This window comes from Pseudonaja textilis, chromosome Z (assembly GCF_049901715.1).
Source record: "Pseudonaja textilis isolate UNSWEBS1 chromosome Z, rPseTex1.2, whole genome shotgun sequence".
In the NCBI taxonomy this organism is placed as follows: Eukaryota; Metazoa; Chordata; class Lepidosauria; order Squamata; family Elapidae; genus Pseudonaja; species Pseudonaja textilis.
The window spans coordinates 100,931,524-100,955,827 of NC_142008.1; the positions used below are offsets into that span (position 1 = coordinate 100,931,524).

The window sequence follows — 24,304 nt, forward strand, 5'->3', positions numbered from 1 at the left end:
TCCATATTTGATACTGAAATGCAAGTCACAGCCTTGTCAGTTAGTTATATAAGATGCTGGAAAATGTAGCATAAGCAATATTTAGAAGGTCGTAGGAGCCCCTATCTAAAAAGGGCACAGTGCCCCATATCTACATTTGATATAAAAAACAGTTGATATTCAAGCGAGCAAAATATAGTTTAGTCTATGTAGAAGCGTGTGGAGCGCATGAAGGAGTCAAAACATGCCCCAACACTAGTTGTGCAAGTCACAGTCAAGGTTGTGTATAATCATGATTCTCTGAGTGACAGCTGAAAAAGCACGGGATTTTAACCACTAGATAAACATATCTAAGCTTGATTTTACTAGCCTATGACTCAGATCAAATGGGGAGGGGGAAGGAGAGGAGATGGGGGCAGGGAGAAGGAAAGGAAAGAAGGAAAGGAACAATTTCTAAAACATAGGTACCAAGTGGTTTGACAATCAGAGATCTTATGAGCCACAATGAAGCAGGCAAAGTTGTTATTTTTAAAATGAGTTAACGTTAAATTCTATAACATAATTCTTAAATCTATTTGGGGAGCTCTATCTGCCCCAGTATTAAATTCTCTCTCGGGCTCTCCTCTGAATTGTGCTATTGGAAGAGATACATTATGTGGCCACTTGAGAGGGGGCTTCCTTAGCTTTGGTACACCAATAAAAAATCCTCCCTTGCCATGAAGGCCATAATTTGGGATATTGGTAATAGACTTCCAACTCTTTCATTGTTTTCTTCTTTGGGTGATTTGATCATCAACCGGATGTTATCTATCCCTCCATAATATAAGAATAAAGGTAGGTTTCTTTGGAAAAAGAGGTAGCCCATCCCAAAAGGTCAGGAGGACATTTTAGTTGCTTCCACTTCCGTTCTATCTGTGAAGAGCAAAAGCACACAAAAAGGCTTCCTCGGATGCAATCGCAGACTCTTAAGTTGGAAAGATTTATGAGATCATTAAACTCACTGCCTTGCCCACTGCAGGTTTCACCACACCATGTTTAATAGATGACTATCCAACCAAGCCACTGAGGTCTCCAAATACTGCTAGCAGTGCATACCTCTTGGTGCTATAGAGGGGGATTTTTGTCTACATGCCCACCTTCACCCCCGTTATGGGATATGGTGCCCAACTTATCCACACAACCTGCAGCTTTGGAAAAGTTGATTTAAATAAACAGTATTCAGAGCACACACTCAAATCATCTACTGCACTTGCCTGATAGAAAGATGTCATTGAATATAAGACAATGCCCCCAGGAATAAATTGGAAGAAATATATATTCAGTAATCTCACACAATGCTTATGTCAACTCTCGAAATGATTTTAACTGAAGCCATATGCTCTTTTTCTTCATTTCTTAGTTACCATACATACGGGGGGAGTGGGGACCAATGGAGTATGAAATATTTTCCTCTAATGTGCCAGACATAACAGTGATAGGGCTTGTAGGAACCAAGGTCATCTCAACAAGCACTCGCAACAGCTGAAGGGAGCAGCTGAGAAGCCTGCCACTTACTTGGTTGGTCAATGTGACCTGTGATACTGGGGGATGAGGAATATCTCTTCTTTTAATTATACCAAATTGCAGGAAATATTTAGAGTTGAATTCACCACTGAAAACGCTAATATGATGTACCCAATAAAGGAAATCTTTGAGAAAAGGTACAGAGTCCTGAATTGATTGGGATCATTACTCGGAACCATGACAACTTAGCTTGCTTAGTTAACCAGGTTAAAAACAATCCTACAGGCTTCATATATACTCCAATATAGGGGTGTGTGTGTGTGTGTGTGTGTGTGTGTGTGTGTGTGTGTGTGTGTGACTTGCATATATAGAGACATGTCCTAAGATTTTATTTTGATGAAAGTGGACTCATTATTTCATGGGGTCTAGGGTACCCACCTTGATCTTAACTGGAGTGCTGAAATACAGTCTTACTTGTCAGTATTACCATTCATTCATTCAAATGCTTAAATCTCATTGACTTTATAAGAATATCAATGGATTTATTTTGTAAATATGAATAAAATCCAAAAAAATAATTTAAAAAACAAAAAGCCCAATATATTAACAATTTAATCTTGCCATGCAAATTGCAAAAAATGCGTATGAAATTCAGTAAGAATGCCTGATATTAATTATAAACAATGCAGAAGAGCTTCATCTTCACCATCTTTATAAATACCACCAGGAAGGCATATATTGAGAACTATTGTGTTCTTCATTCCTCCCCACCCAAATCTCACCTGGAGGTGGGAAACTCAACATGCCAATTGGAGCAATTGTCCTGGGTCAATCAAATATCGAGATCCCAATTCTCAATCAAAGGATTTTGTAAGTTAAAACTAGTACTTTGAATTGTACTTGAAAGATTTTGGGACATAATTCATGCGGCATCCAAAACATTGGTGCTATATAAGTGATATATATGAAGGTTTCATTCCCCAGGATGTGGGACCCTGCTAACAGAGGACTGCAAAGATGACAGAACTTGTCAAGAGCCAAACTGACTTGTTTGATTAGAGAAAAGAGAACGTCAATATTTATGGGTGACTAAAAATCCTTTATGAACTTTTTTGCATAAACAAAACAAAAAAGCATGAATTTCTGGTTTTTATGATTAGATAGGATAGATAGATAGGATATATTGTAGAAAAAAGACAGTTGTCAACTCATAAAACTTTTCTATGGCCGTTTTACAGTTGCCAACAAAAAGGGAGAGCGGAAAGGGATTTGAAAGAACAGTCATGATGTAATTTCAGAAAAAGAGGCATATTTATAATTATACTTATATCTGCTATAAATAATATCAGAAGCCACTTCTTTCCTTCTTTTCTAATTTTCTTTTACTTCTTTCTTGCACTTTTAGCTCTCTCATTGATTTATTTTTATTATTTTCTTCCTTACTCTATATTGGCTTATATTGTAACTTTGGTTTTTAAAACTTGTGTGTGTGTGTGTGTGTGTGTGTGTGTGTGTGTGTGTATGACAGAGAGAGAGAGTTGGGGCCTGTTTTCTGCACCAATTGCAGTTTCCACGCAGTCTTCAAAGGCCACCCCACATAGCCTACATATTAGTAGTCTATTTCTTCTTATGTCAAGTTTGTCTCCAATCAGTCCATTATATAGCAACTGGACAGTTTGCCTGGTATATAACAGACTAGTAGGCTCTTGTCTACTTTGAAACAAAATCTGGTCCCCCCCCACTCTCTCGGCATCACATTGCCGTCACATTTTCCCCATTCACAGAGCTGGGGTGGGTGTGGCCTGTGCATGACACATCCTGCCTGCAGGCCACCAGTTTGACACCCCTGCTTTAGTATCAATCCTAACAACTTTGCTCCCATCTTTTGCTGACAAAAAAATTAACTGTACGTAGTCCTTGACTTAAAACAGTTCATTTAGTGACTATTCAAAATTACAACAGCACCGAGAAAAGTAAGTTATAACTATTTTTGACACTTACTGCCATTGCAGCATCCCAATCATCTCATGATCAAAATTCGGACACCTGGCAACTAGTTCTTATTTACGACGGTTGCAGTGTCCTGGGGTCACGTGGGCACCTTTTGTGACCTTCCGATAAGCAAAGTCAATGGGGAAGCCAGGTTCACTTGACAACTGTCTTACTAACTTAACAATTGCAGTGATTTACTTAACAACTTTGGCAAGAAAGGTCATAGAATGGAGCAAAACTGACTAAACAAATGCTTCATTTGGCAGTATAAATGTTGGGCTCAGTTGTGGTCATAAGTCAAGGACTGCCTTTACTTTTTCCACAATAAAATATTTGGCTGGGTAATTCCTTCTCTGTCCCCAGCAACCTGTCTGCAATTTTTCTTCAGCTCTGTGAGACTTGGCATTGCAAGAAAATTTATTTAAGCAGATGTGCAATACTAACTGTTTGATTCTTTAACTGTTGTGCTTGTTGCTGTATCTGCCTTTTAACTGTGTAAAGTTCTGGCAGGAAGACAAAAGAAAAATGATTTGATAGTGGTGGTGGAGCCCTAGTTGGAAAGAAAGATGTCAGGAGAGAGGAACATAGACAGGCAAATGTGCTTTCTGGCTTGCTGTGTAATCAAGACAAATGGCAAAGCAAAAAGATGGTGAGAAAAGGCTGGACCATCAAGGGCAGCATTTATTTACAATGGTGAAAATGGACTGCCGCGAAAGGAAAGAACTGCCTAGTGGATGAAAGAAATTCTGGGCTCTTTTTTAGGCCAAGAAAAGACCTATGGCACCATCTGGTGTCAAAAATCCAGTAACTGCAAAAGTCCGTGGCTTAGTGCAGGAAAGGAGTGATAGGAAACAGCAAAACTGGATTATTTTTTTTAACCAAGTATTTAATTTATTTCAATGGTTTTAATTTATTTCAATGGTTTTCCTTTCCTCAAAATCACTGGAAAATACATTCATTGACACTGTATTGTGGCCTGCAGTTCCCATATTTTCTGATCATTATTGTGCTACACAACGGGCTTGCTTGTTCTGGGCATGACTTTATCTAAATCAGGGTGTCAAACTCGATTTCATTGAGGGCAGCATCAGGTTTGTGTTTAACCTTGAAGTGGGGAGCTGTGGGGGGCATGGCCAGCTTGACATCACTCGTCCCTGAGCTCCGTTTTCACTGGCAGTCGGCTGCAGGAGGCTGTCCAAACCGAAAACGGGGCCTCCATTTTTGCTGGCAGGGGCACCGCAGGCCAGTCCTTTGCTGTTTCAAGGGCATCCCCGTGGGCCTTGATTTCGAGACGCCTGTTTAAGAGGAAAAGGAACTAAAATGTTCTTATCAAAGGCATCCAGATTTTTCTCCAGGACAAGAGCTACATTTAAGTTACACTTTGTATAACATATCTCCTCTATTAAAATATAGTGGAAGGGGGCCACATGAAAAATTAAATTATGCAACAGGTAGTCCTCAACCTATGGCTACAATCAGGACTGAAACTTCTATTGTTTAAGCAAGCTGGTTGTTAAATGAGTCACATCCAATTTTACAACTTTTTTTGCCATGATTATTAAGTGAACCACAGAGCCATTAGGTGAATCCGGCTTCTCATTAACTGGAAATGATGACCACATAACCCAGGACGCTGCAGCCATTGTAAAATACATGCTAGTTGCCAAACACCCAAATTTTTATTATGTAGCTGATGGGATAGTCTGATGGTCTACAAAGAATGGTTGAAAGTCACTTTTTAATAGCTTTGTGATGCTGAACAGTCATGAGTTAAATTGTTGTAATTCAAGGATTACCTGTACATACTTGGACATCATTAGAATTAAACAGGGTCATTGTGATTACTCTCCAGGTGTATTCAATAATTGTCTTTTGTATTACAACATTAAATCAGGTAACATTTTTTGAAAGTCTACGCTCCAGATTTTTGAATGGAAAATTGCATGCAGACCCTTGGGGCCACAGGGAAAGGCCCTTTTGCCTGAGGATTGTCACTTAAATACCAAGCAGCTGTTCATAAGATATGTTCTGCCTTCTTTTAGTCAAGCTGGAAATCCTTTTATGCTGGAAGAACTTGCCATCAAGTGGATAGTTTGGGAACTGCATTAGATTGACTGAAGCCTAGATAAGGAATCACTCAAAAGAAAAGCTTAGGGACATAACAGCAGCAGGAATTTCTTCCCTGCCTCACCAACTGTTGTTCTTTAATGTGTTCTAAACCAAACATGTATAGAAATACTTGACAATGTAGCATCACAGTGCATCAGAAATTTCCATGGTGCCATCAGTCTCTTATTCCACATTGTTAAGTAACATTGTTAACATTGTTACTTAACAATTAACAATTAACATTGTTAATTAATTTAATCGGTTAAGTATAGCTGAAGATGTATAGCTCAGTGGTAAAGCATTTGACTCCTGATCAAGAGATCTCTGGTTCAAATCCAGGTGTCACATTCTCATTTTAAGAAATTTAATTTCTCAGGTAAGTGAAGGAGCCTATTTCTACTCCAAAAATAAACATTTTAAGAGACCTGCATAAGTGCACCATCGTGCCTCCTGTCCCTGTCCTATTGTCCCCATTTAATCATACCTATTTTCTGTATTCTTACTCATGTTTATGCTTATATCTTTTATTTTGTAAGCGATTGACAAATCAAATAAAGAAATACAATAAATAAATTTAAGGGGGAAAGAGAAAGACCAGACATGATCAGGAAGCAAAGCTGCTGAAAGTCACCAGAACCACGAGATGAGTGGCAAATAAATTTGATGAATAAATAAAACAAAGATCCTGCGGCAAGCATTGTATTTCCAGGAATGCCTCTCAGTCCACAAAACCCACATGCAGTATAAAAATACTGGATGGCAGTGGTCTGGTACTTTGCTTCACAAACAAGAAGGAGGCAGAGAACATCCAAGAACCAGTTTGGTAGGGTGGTTAAGGCATCAGGACTAGAAACAGGGAGATAGCAAATTCTAGTTTCATCCTAGGCATGAAGGCTGCTGGGTGACAGTGGGCCAGTCACTCTCTCTCAGTCCTAGAAAGCAGGCATTGGCAAACCACTTCTGAAAACCTTGCTAAGAAAACTGCAGGGAGAATTCTAGGCAGTTCTAATGAGTCAAAAATCAATTTGAAGGCATAACATAAGAGTGAATATCCTGAGTGGTTATGTTAAATGGGTATTCTGTGCTCAGCAGCTGAGTGATTTCTCTAACCTCTCCTCTGGAAGTTCTGTCTTGGAGCACCCAAGACGTACATCGAAATTTCAAACATGCTACAAACTCAAAAGTGACTGAGTGGAACTCCTTAAATTCTGCTATTTTTCATATCCTTCTTAGCGTTATACTCCAATGCACACTTATCAGGCAGAAGTTTAGGGAGTACAGTGTAATTCAAGAAATCCATATAAAATGATGCTTCTTTTTTCTTCTTCTTCTCATACACTGTCACAAATACTCACTGTTCTCCTACGCTCTTTTCACAGTCTTTTTTTCAAATTGCTTGGGAATTGCTTAAATCCAGACTTGGGGCAAGATGACTAAACTTAAGTGAAAAGCAACCTGAATATCCTTTAAGGAATAGTAAAATATCCACCTAAACCTGAAGTCTTTGGTTTTCAGATGCCAGCAGTATTTTAGCTTGTGCATTCTCGGTATAGCACAATTCAGCAGACTGGATGCATTCCAGGGCCCCTCAATTAAACAGTTCCACCTTTGGAGTGGCATTTGCTACACCCCCAAAATGACCCCTTCCCCTTATTCCTCCTATATCCCATCTCAGTTACTTACAGAAAGCTTGAAGAACTATTTATCCAGGCCTTGGGACAGGCTTGCTGAGACCCTGTTTCTGATGTTTTATGATTGCTCTGTTGTTGGGTTGCTATCTTGTGATTATTTTATAATTATTTTCTTCATATGATTGATCTTTTGAATTATGTTTCCGTGTCATTTATTGTTTAGAGCTGCCTAGAATCAGCTTGGATTGAATGGCAGGATAAATAAGCTTATGGATGCAGCAGATAACTTATTATGAATGCACCCTTTCTTACAAAGACTTACAAAAACTTAGATGCAATTACATTTGCTTAGGAATAAAGAACAAAGAACTTTTCCTGTGTCACAATTCAATCTATGGCAAGAAAAGTAAGAGCTGCAACATACAAGCCATGTCAATCAGGCTGAATTTTCCAGTTTTGAACAGGGTTGTGACACGATCACCCCAAATGCTGAGAGGTTTCAATCTTGTGTCTCTTCCCTTCAATGAACCGCACCAGGTCTTACTGCCTTGCCCAAAGTTTCTCAACCAGGATCACAAGGAACCTTAGGATTCCATGAGAGGTCACTAGGGCTTCCCTGGGAGATCTTGATTTATTTTTAAAAAGCAGAGATTACAACCTCCAACACTGGATTGTGGTTTGGCTGCCAAAGCTTGCACAGAAACTGGGTGGGATTATGGAGGAGAGGAGGAAGAAACAGCAAGTGATGAGGAAAACATGCAAGAGATGATGATGATGCAGTCTTCCTGCTGAATTTCTAGCATGCACATACAGTCATCCAGGAAGCCACCTTTCTCTCTCTAGTTTTGCAAAGGGGTCCTTGAGAGAGGAGGTGGGAAGTGAGGAGGAGGAGGAGGAGCTGAATTTAGGGAACAAGGTGCATGAAACAAGTATAATAGTTTTGTTAACTTCCTGCCTATATTTGAACCTGAGAGTGCAGGGGGTTCCCTAAGGCGTAAAAAATATTTCAAGGGTTCCTCCGGGTATAAAAGACTTAGTGTGATGTGGGCTGTCCCAGTGTCATCGAAGAGCATTATTTTGAGAACTTAAAAGACCCCCTCCTACTGCAAAATAAAGGCAAACATTTACACTTTCCTCTAAAGTTTCTTTATTCCACATGAGGCAGGTATTGAATGCCAAGTCAGTTTTATTGAATATTTGTGGATTGTCTCCCCTCCAACAAATGACAAATATCACAACACATTTTAAAAAAATACAGATGCTTCAGATAAATATCTCCTGGCTGTTTGACCCCTTTTCTTATATAACAATCATTATGATCTCAACCAGTTTGTAACCACAGCAATGCAGGGCTTCAAGAACAAGGAGCTCACCATCTCTTCTACCGCCAAAACCTCACATACAGAGTATCTAAGCCACGGGCTCCCATATTAAATGTATTCCTATTGTATTTCTTTGGGGAGGAAAGTGCTTGAGCTCACATCCTTGCTCGTAATTATTTTAATTACAGGTTATTAATTGGAATACTGTAATATGGTCGACCATCTCCAATTTTGCATCCTCCACTGGGTTGTGGCTTCCATTATCCTCTATGCAAACAGGAATAATGAGAATACAGAGGATTGCAGGTTTTGTTGTTTTTAGTCAAGAAATTTGTAAGCATCCCACCCACCCACCCTCCGCTTTTGGTAAGGAACAGCAAACTGACATTCCACAGACAGCAGGAAACATTTTGGCCAAATGGCAGCAGGATGCTGAGTCTGGATTGCTGAAAATTCTCCCCCAAGCAAGGAGACATCTTGAGATTACCCAGATGTATTCTAAACAGCTGGAAGATTTTTGGGAATAAATGGCAAGGAGTGATATTTTTACAGCCTCTTATAGTTTGTAATACTTGTTATTTCTGGTAAATCTTACTGGACTTTTGATTAACATAGAGAAATGAGATTTAAGAGATGGGCTGATAGAGAATGGAGCAAGGAATGGAACAAGGTAATATTCAGGTGTATTTTAAGAGATAAAGTTGTTAATGTTGATTATACCTGCTGGGGATGAAGGGGGAGGGTTTTTTTTCTACCTTTGAAAATTTTTATTTTTTTAATATATTTCTGTACTATGTATTTGTATTAGTTTTATCAGTATATCATCATCTTTAACAAAATTATTGTGGGGAAGAGAAGTTTGGAAGCAACTTTTTAAAATAACAGTGAACTATTTGTTTCCTTCTTAAGAAGCAGCTACCCTATGCCCAACTGAAGCTGCTAATCCAGTCAGTCTGATACTATCCACCTAAACAGGCTATGGCTCTTCCTGATGACTAATATTCCTCTTTCTAACAGGAGATACCAGTGTTGAAGAGGATCAAAGATGTTTGGCATGCAAAGTGTATGCTCCACAACTAACTTAAGGCTGTAACTGGGCAGGAAGAGGAAGACTTGGTATCCTCAAAGACAAGAGAGGATGGCAAGAAAAAGGCAGTGGAAGCAGGTAAGGAGTTGGCAGTGGTTCAGTTCTTGTGCCAGAGCTCAGAATGCCTGGAAATTTGTGCCAGAAGCTCTGATTTCCAATAAACTCAAAAGATTTTGCAGCTCAATTAAAATTTCTGTAGTTTTTTTTTTTTAAGCTGTCTACATTATTTAGTTTGTCATTTTTAGAAAATTTCTCTTGTGAGCCCAAGACAGTGCTCTAAACATGTGCTTTGATCAGCAACTTCACCAATATGGCTATAAGAAATATGGGTACTGACACATGATTGTGGGGGAAATGTTTGGAAGAAAAGGCAGGCAAGCTTTTTATTAATTCAATTCCAACACCTGTTCTTCAAGGAACATCAGTCGATGTTAGTTTTCCTGCTCCTTTTAATGTTCACAATAATACAAGGAAGTTGGTTTTGCTGAAAGGTGGGAAACAGCCCACCAACATCTGGAGACTGAACTTCCAAGATGAATGGGGATCTGAATTGGGTTCCTGTGACATCATCACTTGGCCAGAAGCCATTGCAAAGGGGCTGGAGATGAGAAGTAGAACAGGGAGCAGAATTACACCCATTTATCTCTCACATTAAAATAAAAAGCACACACACGCACGGCCTTAGTTCTATTTAATGGAATAAAGCAATAAAATAAAAATGTATTGCAACCTATTCCAATCTGGAATACAATTTAATAATCTCTAGACAATGATCTTTTAAGAATGATTTTAAAAAAACATTCTGGAAAGAATAAGCCAGAAAAAAAATATTTCGAAAGGTTGCAGATTAGTGATATCTTCTAGAAAATAAGATGGGGGGAGAGTAGAGAGATTTCAGATGTAACTTCACATAATTCCACACAACACAGGTTTCACATGAGGCTATCAATATCTGTGTTGACAGAACAAATTACATTACTTGATCAGCTTATTTAGGCTAACTTGTTTCACTTACCAAATTCAGCATTTCAAAAACTACCATTATTACTGGCAAAGACCTCTGGCCAAGGGGAAGCAGGTTGCTAATATCCCTGACTGAAACTCAGCAGGAAACCAGCCATTTCTATTGTCAATGCAGCCTAGCACAGTCAAAATCATACCAACCGTATTGGAACAGGGGTATGTCTTGGTGACTTTGTAGACAAACAAGAGGGCAAAAGGACAGGACAAACAAAACGAAAAGGGGGGGGGTATAATTTGCTTCTAACACAGAAGCTGTAAACCCACCTATATCAACACTATATACAAAGTATTACTACATTAACAGCTTGTCCTTAGATGGCTTTCTCATTGCTTGTATATGTGCCCATGTATGTGTGCATGTCTCAGTACTGTATGTGTTTGTATCCACATTCATGTCAAGCACAGCTAAACAGAAGGATAATTTGATAACAAGAAATTGTGCTTCTTTTTACTAAACATTGACTTTTCTATCTTGTGATGACCCAAGGGGCCTTACTCTAACTAGCATAAGCAAAAGACAAATGTGCCAGTGGTGTGCATGCATGTGTATATACCAACACTCCCACACATACATTTGACAGCCAGGATGACTCTTTGCAGACATTCTTGACACTGATCCTGGCTAGTCAATTTATTGCTTATGACTTGTTCTAGATAGCAACTTTGTTCTGGAAAATGGAAGTACCCAGCATCAGCACTAAGAGGAAACCATACAGCTCTCTTCAAATATCTGAAAGATATGACGCAGAGAAAGCAGCTCTTGCTCTAGAACAATATCTCTCAACTTTAGCAACTTTGATACGTGTGGACAAATGGGAATTGAAATCTACACATATTAAAGTTGCCAATGCTGACAAAACGCTGTTCTAAAAGTCGGGAATTTAAGCAAGAGGTATTCAGGCCGAAGAATAAGGTTGCAGCAAAACATTAGGACAAACCTTTCTAGTGGCTAAGAACTGTTGGATGGTGAATTAACTTCTCTCAGAAGAAAGTGGGATTTCCTTTGCTGAAGGTATTAGGTAGCCTGGAAGGCCATCGATCCAAAAAGAGCCGCCCCTGCATGTATCTGCCACTGAATCTGCATGTATGCATGTGCACCTGCACATTTATGTGCAGACTAAATGACCTCAATCATTTGTTTCATTTTTAAATTTTACCATTCTTAAAATTGTGAAATAGATTGGAACTGAGTGGCAAAATCTGGCTCAGCAAAACAGAGCTACCTACTCTAAGACTCTCCAGGATTCAGTAGCTGAAGAAATTAACCTAGCACTGCCCTGGTACCTGAGGTCTATAGTTTTAGAATGTGGAATATTTATATAAACTTTCTGGGGAAATCAAAAGAACCCTCATGCTCCCTGCAAATAAATCATATGGACTAGAATCTAATCCCACCCTTTTGACCCGGGTTGCCATCCATATAGAAGGCAGCCCTTACCTCTAAACATGTGAAGAAAAAAATAACCCCATTAAATCTACAGGGGAGTGGGTGGGCGAGAGTGGAGGAAGGAATGGCTGGCTAAGCAAATGAGGACAATAGCAAAATCATATCCTGTGAAATGTAAGACAGTTTTAGTCATGATACAAAATGCTTTGAAACCAAGCCCTTCAACTTTCTTCGTCTTTCTCTCTCTCTCTCTCTCTCTCTCTCTCTCTCTCTCTCTCTCACACACACACACACACACACACACACACACACACACAAACACACACATAAGCTATACCCAACAAAATTTAAAATAAAGATATGTGAGCTGGTGCCTGGCTGGACAAGGTGGGGTTCCACACCGAGGGAGCCACAATCCTGCAGTAGTTTTCTGGTACTACTCAAAACCACCCCACCCAATCTTTGTGAAAGCAACTTGAGCTTTCTCCTGCCTCGCTTGTGCAGCCTGGCAGCCACTGCCCTCAACCCAAAGCAATTAACAGTGTTTGGCAAGAAGTGCAGAGAGGCCACAGGCTAAGCAATGGCTATGCTTTCTTCAGCTTGTTCTCCATCACCAGCTTCTCATTGAGCTGGCACAGCTGCTTCAAGAAGCCATCGTTGGGGCCAATCTCTCGTTTCTGCCGGACGGCGCTGACGGCACTTTTGACATCCATGTTCTGCCGAAGCATGAGGTAAGCAATAACGAGGGTGGGTGAGCGGCTGTAGCCTTCGCGGCAGTGGACATACACTCTACCTAGTTGGCAAAAAAAAAAAAAAAGAACAGACTAAGTGGGAGCACAATGTTATGCCAAAGATAACTGAGCTTCATAAGGGATACGCATAAAATAAAAACGTTAGGGTAAAGATGCTTGGATGTGAGTGTTAGTGGGAAGGAAGGCTGGGGGTTGAGGGAGGAAGCAAATGTTTTGGGGGACTTTTAAGAGGAGGGGGAGTATCAGAGGAATTCAATCTTGCCTGTTATCACTCCACTTTAAAATGGTACCTCTACAGGGATACAAATACTTTCCCCTTTTTTTCAACAACCTTCCCCAACCTAGGCACCCATTAGAAGGATAGACTCTGTGTGTGTGTGTGTGTGTGTGTGTGTGTGTGTGTGTGTGTGTAATAGCCAATGTCGATATACATATTCTTAGTATAGTTCTTAACATTTATGTATTGTTTGTTTGATTGATTTAGGCTTTACCGGAGAAGAACCAGAAAGCAAAACCCAGAACTGACACAGAAACCACCACCACTATCGCACTAACTTAAACTTGTTTTTCCTTATAAGAAAAATGTACTGAATACTAGTTGCCAACATATTCATCCATCTGGCCGACAGCCTGCTATTTAAGGATGATGGGAATCATGAGCCAAACACGAAATGTGTTTTGATACTGTGAGAAAGGGTAGTTTTTATTTGCCCAGATAGTCCACCTGGATTTTCTTTTCAATAAAATGAAATGTCAAAAAGGAGAAAGAAGGAATGGTGGGACGGTAGGTGTCAGGAAAAAAAATAAAATATGAAATGTTCTCAGGGGTAGGAGAAATTAGTAATAAGTGTACAACACATGAACCAGGAATAAACACATTTTGGGATAGAAGAAAAAATTGCCGCCTCCTCTTTACCATTTCCAATAATGAAACCCCCTTGGAGTCTGTTTTCAACATAAAGCAATCTTGTTTGTCTTTCCAGATTACTGGACATTATTTGACCACCCAACATCTCAGGAAAAACCCATTTAATTGCCATCTTTTGTTTTTGCTTTAATTCTCAGATTAAAGCACAACGAATTCCCAAAGGAGCATGGAAAGGACTTCCATTTCATGCAAGGATGCATTTCTAGATACCAATTCCACTCTTTCCATCTAAACTGATCAGGGATAGGCCCTTGCAATTTTCTGAGTCAGTTCCCTTTGGTACTTTTGCTTCCTGCAAAAAATTGTTCTCTCCTAACTCTGCCAAAAGAGAAAATGGAAAAATGCCATTTTTGCTCCTTTCGGCTACCCCACAGCAAATATTAGAGGCATAAACCTGGCACAATCTGCCAATTCCTTTCATTTCTACAAGCTTTCGCTTTCTGTCTCTCCTAGTTCTTAAATTCAAAACAAAATTCTACAAGACACTGAGTACCATCAAGTGGAGCTATCCTTCCAATACAAAACTGCCCAGAGGGGAAAAAGCTGACATTTCTCCTACCATTTTTTTCTTCCAGTATAACCACCATTATGCTTTTAGCCCAGGTTTTCCACAACTTTTCAGCCTAACATAAACCGTTTCATGTAGATAGATCACTTTAATGGCCAACTTAGAGATTTATTGATGTGAGTGTATGAGTAAGCCTATATGCAATGTACTGAGAGTGGTGAACAGAAGGTGTGTATGTGTGTATGTATATAATCACGCATGCTTTGGTCCCATACACCACTACCCTACAGGCAAGTAGATTTACCAAAAGAAAATCAACACCCAATGTAGGGCTAATAATTGCCTCAGGTAGCTGGATCTTGCTCGTTCACCAAACAGCTGATTCAATTTCTTGGCTAATCAGAGAGTAAGAGTCAGGTGGTACCAGGTGAGATGGTACTGCCCTATTATTCAAGTGTTATCTGTTGATGGAATTTTCAGAGATGTCCACACAATTACGACATCCACCAAAAGCTTCTGCAGGACCACCAGTATTTTCTAGATTTAAATAAATGGTCAAAATTGTTATTCAATATTGCCAGTGTTGAGGGTTTTCATGGTCTCTTTTGAAATCTTCAAGCAAGAGTTTAGGAGTAAAATTAGTAAAATTTGGGCCACTTAAAAAATATACATTTTTACATGCCCATACCTTAACGAGCCATCTACTGATGGAGAATGGAAATATTATTCCCCCATAGGATCCCACCAATCTCAGTGAAACTTTGGCTCAATTCTACAAGTAGGAATACATCCAGCTCAAGACCAACATGTGCAAACCAGGCCCAAGACCATTCATCTTTCCCAACCCTGTTTTCCAGGTCCAAAATTCTACTATGGAGAAATTCACAGCAGTTACTTCAGATGGAGAAAAAGATATCAGAAGCTAAGGAGAAGTGCAAAGCCTGACATTTACAGCATTTTCTTTCCTTTTGTTGTCCCTATATAACAACACAAACCTGCAGCCAACTACAAGTTATCAGCAAGCAGACAAATTATTCTTTTTCTGCAGCAATAACTGGATATAATTTATACATTTCTCATTTACATCTTCCATACTTCTCTTGTCTCTTAAACTCTAACTTTTCAACAGCTTCTCCCACCCTCTTCCCTAGCTCCCAAAAGATTGCAAAAGATCAGTCAATCCAGGACAAGAAAACATTACACTGTGGTTGGCAATGTTGTGCCACAGGGACCATTACACCCCAAACATTTCTTTTAGTGCACCCCGAGGCCTTACTTTTGGCAATGGCTGTTTTATTGCTGCCCATTCCACTTGGGGTGGCCAAGTGAACAGGCATGTTTCCAATAGGAGCCATTTTGTTCTTCAATACTGTTAAAATTCCAAATGTGTCCCTGAGTCAAAAAGGTTGTTGACTTCTGCATTAAGAGATCTATCTTCCATATTTCCATCCCTCCAGGCCACCTATAGCAAACATTTACAATTTTTTAAAAATGCCTTTGTAATGGGTGCCCAGAGAATTAACAACGGAAACTGGGGTCAAATTGAAAAATATAGGATAATTCTAAGAATTATATGGTATATGAAAGTGATACTGATAGCATACTGATCGTCCTTGACATATAACCATTTGCTTAGTGACTGAAAAAAGTCACTACGGCACTGAAAAAAATGACTGATGACCATTTTACAATTTACAACCATTGCAGCAGCAGCAGCAGCATCTTGGTCACATGATCAACGTTCAGATGCCTGGCAACTGGCAAATATTTAGTTTGTATTTCTGTGAAGCAAATCCCTTAGAGAAGCAAACTCAATGGGAAGCTGGTTTTACTTAACAACTGTGGCCAGAAAGGTTGCAAAATGGGGTAAAATCCACTTAACAATTCCTTACCAATGGAAACTTTGGGCTCAATTGTGACCATAAGTTGAGGACTATCTGTATACACATAAACATATATAAAGACTTCAAGTCAATTATTAAATGATAGCTCCTGGTGCTGCCATGCAGTCTCTGAATGAGTTAGAGATTAATTCTGACAATACTCTAAATACTAAGAAATAATGAATGGGTACATTGCTCATGCAAAGTTTCAGTTTGTTATAAAATGATAACTTAATAATTCATGCATTTAAACAAGGTGTGAACCAGACCAAGACTTAAGAAAGTGTATCTAAGCAAGATAAACATTTTATCATGCAACACAGAAAGCCATTTGGATGTAGATGTCTTACCATCTTTCTGTGCTAATGCCTTATCAATGAAATCAGCAGCTTCTTCAAAATAACGGCTGAGGTTGAACTCCTGGGTGTCATTGGCCTTGATGCCATGGTAGATGATACCTGTTCCTTCATAAAATTCAGCATTTGTATTCACATGCATGAAAGACTTGCCTTCTGCAGCGTTGAGAATATGGGTAATACCCAGGCGTTGTAAGCGCATGATATTTTTGGCTATGAATCTGTAAGTAGATTGTAAAGAGGAACATTCAGAGGAAAGAAATTATCCTGGATTGTCAGGGAAATGCAAGAGAAACTCCATTAACTCATTGCATTAATGGCTCTGAAATCTAGAAAATAACAGATGAAATTGGTAACAAAATATTACTGTCTAGAATATTCATGTTCAGGATTTTCCATTCAATGCCTGCTGCCTTCCAATTTTCTTAACAAGAGCCAATATTTCTAATCAGAAATCACTTATGTATGACAAGGATATTGTTTTAAGAAAAAATAGTTCTTCTCTTTTATGGCTTTTAGCAAATATTTTTAAAGTATTTTTACAAACATCGTTAGTCCAAGCCTAATATTCAATAACAAATATCTGCTTCTGTTTATTTCATGTGTAGCACAAAAAATAGCAATTAACATTGTTTGATTTGGAAGAGGAGGATCCACAGCCTTAAAAGTTTGAAAATCCTTGGTGTAGGCTTGAAATATGTTACACAGCTAGTAGTTGCTTCCAGAAGCTTAGCATTTCGCACTCAAAACTTGTCACTAATTGTAATTTTAAACATACAGAGAAAATAATTAAATACAAAGTAACAACTTTACTAGTGATTTAATGTCAATTCAATTAAAATGTATACTTAAAATAATCAAATTTATCTTGATCATGCTTTCATTTACAATGTGAAGCATGGTCCTGATTTTTATAATCCATGTATAAATTCAATGTTTATAGATTTCCACTCATATATATGATTCTAGAGTTGCTATCTGAAGGTCAGATACAGAAGGACATTAGACACCTGTTTTACAGTTAAAGAAGGCAGAACATCGTTTCTACTATCACTATGTGCAATATTGTGCAGCTCCTATCCATGAAAAAGCTCCTGACTTCTGCTACTGAATTAAATCTACAGTAATATAAAAGAGAAGACTGCAGTTGAAGAACTAGGATTGATCTACTAACTACCGTATATACTTGAGTATAAGCCGACCCGAATATAAGCCGAGACACCTAATTTTACCACAAAAAATGGGAAAACTTATTGACTCAAGTATAAGCCTAGGGTGGGAAATGCAGCAGCTACTGGTAAATTTCAAAAAAAAAAAAATAGATACCTCTATGAAAAATAGATACTTTTATGAAATATAACTAAAAAGGCATGTTGCTTTCATTAGTGTCAAGATGGCATGAATTAACATGGCATACTCAATTGCAAGTTAACTTCATTCACTCTTGGCATTAAAAAATGCCACCGGGAGGGAATTATTATCTAATTAAAACTTTCACTAGGACAGTTGAGAATAAGTTTGATGTTCACAATTTCCTCTTTGAAAGAGACCAGTAAATAGGGAACAAGAAGATGAAGAAAAAGAAGTGTGTTTTTTCACACTTTTCACACTGCAGTGAACAAAAATGGCATCATAGGAACAGGCTTATTCTCAGACCAAAGGTTTGTTTCTGATTTCTTCCCTGATTTAAAGGAAATTTGGGAAACGATCTCACTATCATGAAAGGTTTAATTGATTCACTAACCCAAAAGAAGAAGATGATGATGACAGTGGGAGGCAGGAGTCATTCTCTCCCTTGCGAGAAAAAAGCAAAAGCCGTTTTTATGATCTCTCCCTCTCTCTCTCTCTCTCTCTCTCTCTCTCCCTGGAATACAGTCAAGCCCTTTCCAACATGCGCGATCTGCGCCACCGCTTTGCACCTTGCAAATGCAAAATCCCGGGGAGAGAGAGAGAGAGAGAGAGAGAGAAGAGATCATAAGAACGGCTCTTGCTTTTTTCTTTGCAAGGGAGAGAGTGACTCCTGCCTCCCACTGTCATCATCATCATCTTCTTTTGGGTTAGTGAATCAATTAATTTGGGAAACGATCTCACTATCATGAAAGTCAGTGTTCCCTGCCCGTGGGGCATTTGGAAGAAAATGCCCCACGGCATATCCACGCGTGTGTAAGGGGAATCAGAAATCCCCGCGTTCAACGCCTAGCACGGCAGAAGAGAAAACGCAGCTGTGAGCAAATACCGGGAAAACCTGACTGATCAGAAGGAAGGAGGCAAAAGAGGGAGGGGTGGTGGTGGACAGAGGTCCCACTGGTATTTGTGAAACACTCGGTCAGCAGCGCTTAAAGTCAACATCCTTGCTCCCACGCACCCACCCACCCAAAGCCACAAAGTCCCCCAATCGCGCAGCCCAGAATCGCCCTCCCCTCAGGGGGAAGCAACGACGCCCAGCGTTTCCCGAGACAAGAAGCTCTGCCATGCAATGAAAACGCCCTGGCTCTAGGCTCGTGGGCTCAGAAAACAACGCGAGCTGCCACCACCACCTCCTCCTCCTCCTCCCAAGCGGACTGAAAGCAGCTGGGGCTGAGGAAACGAAGCTAAGCGGAGCTGAAGCCACCTCGGCTCGCGTTGTTTTCTGAGCCCGTGAGCCTACAGCCAGAGCACTTTCATTGCACGGCAGAGCTTCTTGTCTCGGGAAACGCTGGGCGTCGTTGCTGTCCCCTGAGGGGAGGGCGATTCTGGGCTGCGCGATTGGGGGACTTCGTGGCTTTGAGTGGGCGGGTGGGAGCGAGGATGGATGGAGTCCGCGAAGTGGGGCTTGCTGGCTGCCTCTGCTTCCTTAGGGGTGGGGAAGGGGGCTCATCTGGACCAAGGGTGAGTCTCCCCCTCAGTTTCCCCTGAAGGATCTTCCGTCGCTTTTGCCTTCTCCCTACGTCTTCCCTGTTAAAATCCCCCCCAACACACACTTATTTTCGGGCGGATAGATTTCATGTCTGAGCATTCTCACATGACGGTGGGTCTTTTCCCCCCTAAAAACAGTTAAAAAAAGAAAAAACAATATATCCTCATGCAAGAACTTTTCTGCTTCTGATTACCCCCATGCTTACAAGTTGCAAAGGAAACACAGAAGCAGGGAAGCAGCTGCCCAGTTCTGGAGCTCCACACCATTTTTTTTTTTTCAGAGGGGAGTCTCACTTGAGTATAAGCCGAGGGGGTTTTTCAGCACAAAAATGTGCTGAAAAACTCGGCTTATACTCGAGTATATACGGTATTCCTTCTCTAGTTGGATCTGTAAGGTGAGGCTGTTCTCCCTTGCTCATTGATTTACTTCACAGGTGGCCATCATTTTACAACACTTCAGTTTGTAGTGATGGCTTGAAGTGAGAAGGGCACTGAAAAAAGTGACATGATCATTTTCCCACTTATGAAGGTTGTAGCATCCCCATGATCACAAGCCATCAAAATTCAGAAACTTGAGAACTGACTCATATTTATGACGATTGCAGTGTCCTGGGGTCATGTGATTCCCTTTTGTGACCTTCTGACAAGCAAAGTCAATGGAGAAGCTGGATTCACTTAACAAACATGTTACTAACCACTGCAGTGATTCACTTTAACAACAGTGGCAAAAAGGTCATAAACTGGGGCAAAACTCATTTAACAACTGTCTTGTTTAGCCACAAATTTTGGGCTCAGTTGTGGTTGTATGTCAAGGACTACCTGTATATGGGAGACCAGGATTACAACCTCTGACAGGTAGGTTGACATTTGGTTCTTAAATTCCAGGAGGAACTTACTCGCACAGAGTTTCCTCTCCCTCACTTTTCAGAGACAACTTTTGACCAACTTTAATAGCGGTGAGGAAAGATTCCCCTTATATTTTTGAAATAAAAGATTATTCCTGTTACTGTTTAAAAGTAGGAGTGGGAGGCAAGAAACAAGGAAAGTTGTAACAATGGCACAACATACTGAATGTCAAGCTTTCTTCCACGTGAAAACTGTTATAATTGGCAAGAACCACTTGCTATCTTACATAATATAAAATAAAACAGTGGATTAGTACAGGACATTTTTCTTTAGACAGTACTGGACCAAGTTAAAGTTTGCCCAATTAAGTTTACAACTCAAACTCTAATTCATGCCTTAAATCTCCAGATGTATAGACAAGCCATAATCTACAACTCAATGAATTCCATGAGGCATTTCCAAGAAGACTAATTCTCTGGGTTTAGGATTATCATGTTATCATGTTAAGTTGTTTAAAATAATATCCCTATTCTTCAATCTGGAAACTTCCAGAGACTCATAACTTTATGACAAAAATAAATACAGCAAAATATTTCCACTAGTATTTAAGAAACAATAACCTGCCTGTATGATTACCTGTCTTATCAAACCACTAGTCCCACTGAATTCACCGAGATTTGCCTGCAGATCACACTTTATCAAAACAGTTTACAGATAAATTTAGTCATACATCCCTGAAAGGAAATCTCATTTAAAAGAATGAGTGAACTTCAAAATAAATATTGCACTGTATCCAGACATCAACATTGGCCTCAGCGGTAAATCCAGACAGCACCTTTGGCAAAATTTCATGATAGACTTCTTTCTCCCGCTCTTCTGAATTAACCAAATTGTTCCTGGCTTTTGTAGGTAGCTGAAATACAGTGTTTACAGAACGACTTCTCTCCAGCATTAGAACCACTGATTTTCCACATGACTGCCTCAACATCTATGGACACATTCTAGGTAAATAAGTTTTCACCTGATGCTGAAAAAAAGAAAAGAAATCCGAGGTCTGATGACGAAGACATGGAGCCTACTGATTACCAAAGGAAGGTTTATCTCATATGTCCTCAAGCAGCAAGGAACTCGACATTCCTTTAAATACTCGTTCCAGTTATATAGGGCCTTAGAGGCAAATACAACATGGAGGTGGAATTGAATTGGCTTATACCTCCCTATCCCACAGGCCCATGAAACATCAATCCAGAGTTGGAATGGAGATTTGATAATTCCAAAATCACATGAAGTCACAATTTACTTTCCATTAACTGTTTAAGAGGCCAAGCAGTGTACTATGAATGTTAAGGATGATTAGGAACTCATAGCAAGAAGAATATAACAGATGCTTGCTGCCTTTCCCCTCAAGGGAAGATGAAGATTCTTGCCTGCTCTAAATATGGAGTTTTGCTTAGCTGTCAACAGCAGGTGTTGATATGATGTGATTTCTGCCCAGTGCAGTGACTGGTGTCAGTGTGTTTAGGTCCTGCTTTTTTGTGGTTTAATCTTTGCACGCTACCTAGAGTCACCTATGTGAGATGGGTAGCCATATAAATCATATAAATTAAGTGAATTATTTGCTCTGCCCCTCAAATCAATGCCATTCTCTGCAGAAGACTACAGCAAAAATAAGGTTGACTTTCACAAATTAAAATAACAAATCTTTTCATCTGACTGATTAGAAAACGACCGTTTTGCAGGGAGCAAGAGATTAGAACAATTATTGAAATGACCAGAACAGAGTGTTTAGAAAATGAATATATTTGTAGCAACATATACCAATTAACAAGACTGAAGCAAAGCATTCTAAAACAGGTTGGATAACAAGTCTAGTTAACTGCATGTGTGATAATGGCTGACTGAGGCTGATGGAAACTAGAGTGCAACACAATCTGGACAGCTACCTCTACACTGAAAATAACTTCATAAAAATAACTCATATCCTTCACTCCCGTATATCTGTTCTCTATCCCAAGCACAGCCAGCTAAAGTGTTGGTGCCAAAGCTTAGGCTCTGGTGTACATGTTATATATTTTTACTTTGTTATTCTTCAAAAAGCTCTGGGAAGCAGACATGATGATCCTCCCTTCTTTCACCACTGAATTTATTTTCAAATATTTTAAAATTTTGCTGATTGGCTTCCAGGAATCCAGATTCTACCATTTTAGGCCACAATCATGAAAGAGCAGGATGCAGCAATCAAATAAGTCTAACAGTGATTGTATGAAAACTATCTAGGATACTTTATTTAGGTTCCCTTTGAATTCTTGTGCACCTGTGAATGTAATAAAAAATATCCATGAACATCATAATTTGCTGATGATATTCTCAGTCTTGGAGATAACCTCCACAGTTGCTGAAGTCCTCTTAATTGTTATCTGCACTGAAAACGTATTAAATTTAAAGGTCCATTTAAACCTTACAGCCATGTAGCTCTCAGAAACCACAGCAGAATAGAGAATCCTGAGGCCTTCAAAATGTTGCTGAATCCTCAATATCACAGCAAACCTTCCCCCATCACTGACCCTGTTGACCAACCAGCAGGAAGTTGAAGTTCAGAAATATCTAGTTTCTATTTAATGTCTGTAAGAAACTGAAGATCAAGTACATTTTGCTTTGGCCATTTCTCTTTATAGAAGGCTCCCTGACTATCTGGATTCAACTAAACACTTCCCACAGCCTGCAGCCCAGCACTTCAACCTGTTGTCATAGCAACAGTTCCCAAGATTTTCTCTTCTCACTAACTCAGCATCTGCACTATCTAGCAAGATTCTTTTCCCTAGGTAACAGTAAAAATAACTTGTTTCCTACTTCATCATACCACTGTTAACATGGACACTATGGGTTGTTGGTTTTTTGGGTGGTTGTTATTTTTCTTTTCTTATTTTTTTTTCCATTTTAAATCATCAAATGGGCAATCATGTAGATATTCCAGGTTTTATTTCTTATAACCCCCAGCCAGAATGATAGTTGACCAAATAACCATACTGGTTGGGAATTACAATATGGAAATTTAAGTTCAATTTCACCATTCATGGATGATGTACCCCTGATATAAGGCAGACGTTAAAAGACTTACATTCATAAAAATTATTGCAATAGCAATAGAACCTAGCCTTATATACTGCTTTACAGCCCTCTCTAAGTGGTTTACAGTCAGCATGTTGCCCACAACAATCTGGATCCTCATTTTATCAACCTCAGAAGGATGGAAGACTGAGTCAGCCTTGAACCTGGTGAGATTTGAACTGCCAAATTGCAGGCAGCTGGCAGGCAGAAAAAGTGGCCTCAGTACTGCACTCTAACCACAGCGCCATCTTGGCTCAGTGGCAGTAGTGGTGAATGTCTGTAGCTTGGGTGTAGGAAGAGGGTAAGGGTTATTTCTTTGAGTTTGTGGGTTGGTTTCTGAATGTTTTGTTACCAGAGTAGGTAACATATTCAGTGGAGTTTAGGGGATCCTAATCAGGGTAGATAATATCTTCAGATATTAGAAGTTGTTACCTAGCCTGGTAATGAAATGTTTGGAAACCAACCCACAAGCTCTGAGAACGAACCTTAACCCTCACAAAAATTATTCTTATTATTCTATTATATTCTTACTCCGTAGCAATGTTCACTGAAATTTACAAATAGAACAGATATGTAACAGGTGGTGACTAAAAAAGCTAACTGATTTATTCTTTTAACACAATCTTTCCCAACTTGATGCCAGATCAATCAGTTGGACAATCCCTTCTGCAGGTCCTAGCCAACATATGTGAAAAATACCTAGCTGGGAAGGTTGCTACTATATACTATAGACATGGAGTTTCTCTGTGCTAAGACTGTAGTTTAACTGATGTGAATACACATTTACATAAAGATTACTGTATTATATACCCTTATTTATAAGCCACCTAAGTAAAACAATGGTAGTAGGTAGAATATGAGACACCAGGAGACAGTATATTTAGATTTAGTAGCAAATCAGCTTCTGGTTTATTCTCCTGTGACTTTTTGTAGTTATTTTAGGTTTTGCTTTATTTCAAGAAAGCCTGAAAAAATGTAAGTAATACACAAAGTTA

General features: G+C 39.4%; 1 protein-coding gene and 1 non-coding gene across 2 annotated transcripts in view; one reads left to right on the forward strand and one right to left on the reverse strand.

Annotated features, from left to right (window-relative positions):
• Positions 1 to 5,862: 5,862 nt before the first annotated feature.
• TRNAR-CCU (transfer RNA arginine (anticodon CCU)) lies at positions 5,863 to 5,931 on the forward strand. Its single transcript has one exon. It is a non-coding gene; the product is annotated as a tRNA-Arg (tRNA).
• Positions 5,932 to 8,344: 2,413 nt separating this feature from the next.
• The window catches only part of DUSP3 (dual specificity phosphatase 3), a 29,164-nt gene continuing 13,204 nt past the window's right edge, over positions 8,345 to 24,304 (reverse strand). The window contains exons 2-3 of the mRNA XM_026710730.2: positions 16,455 to 16,681; positions 8,345 to 12,826 (exon numbers count right to left, since the gene is read on the reverse strand). Of these exons, the coding sequence (XP_026566515.1) occupies positions 12,618 to 12,826; positions 16,455 to 16,681 (436 nt within the window). The 3' untranslated portion in view covers positions 8,345 to 12,617. The remainder of the gene's footprint in view (positions 12,827 to 16,454; positions 16,682 to 24,304) is intronic.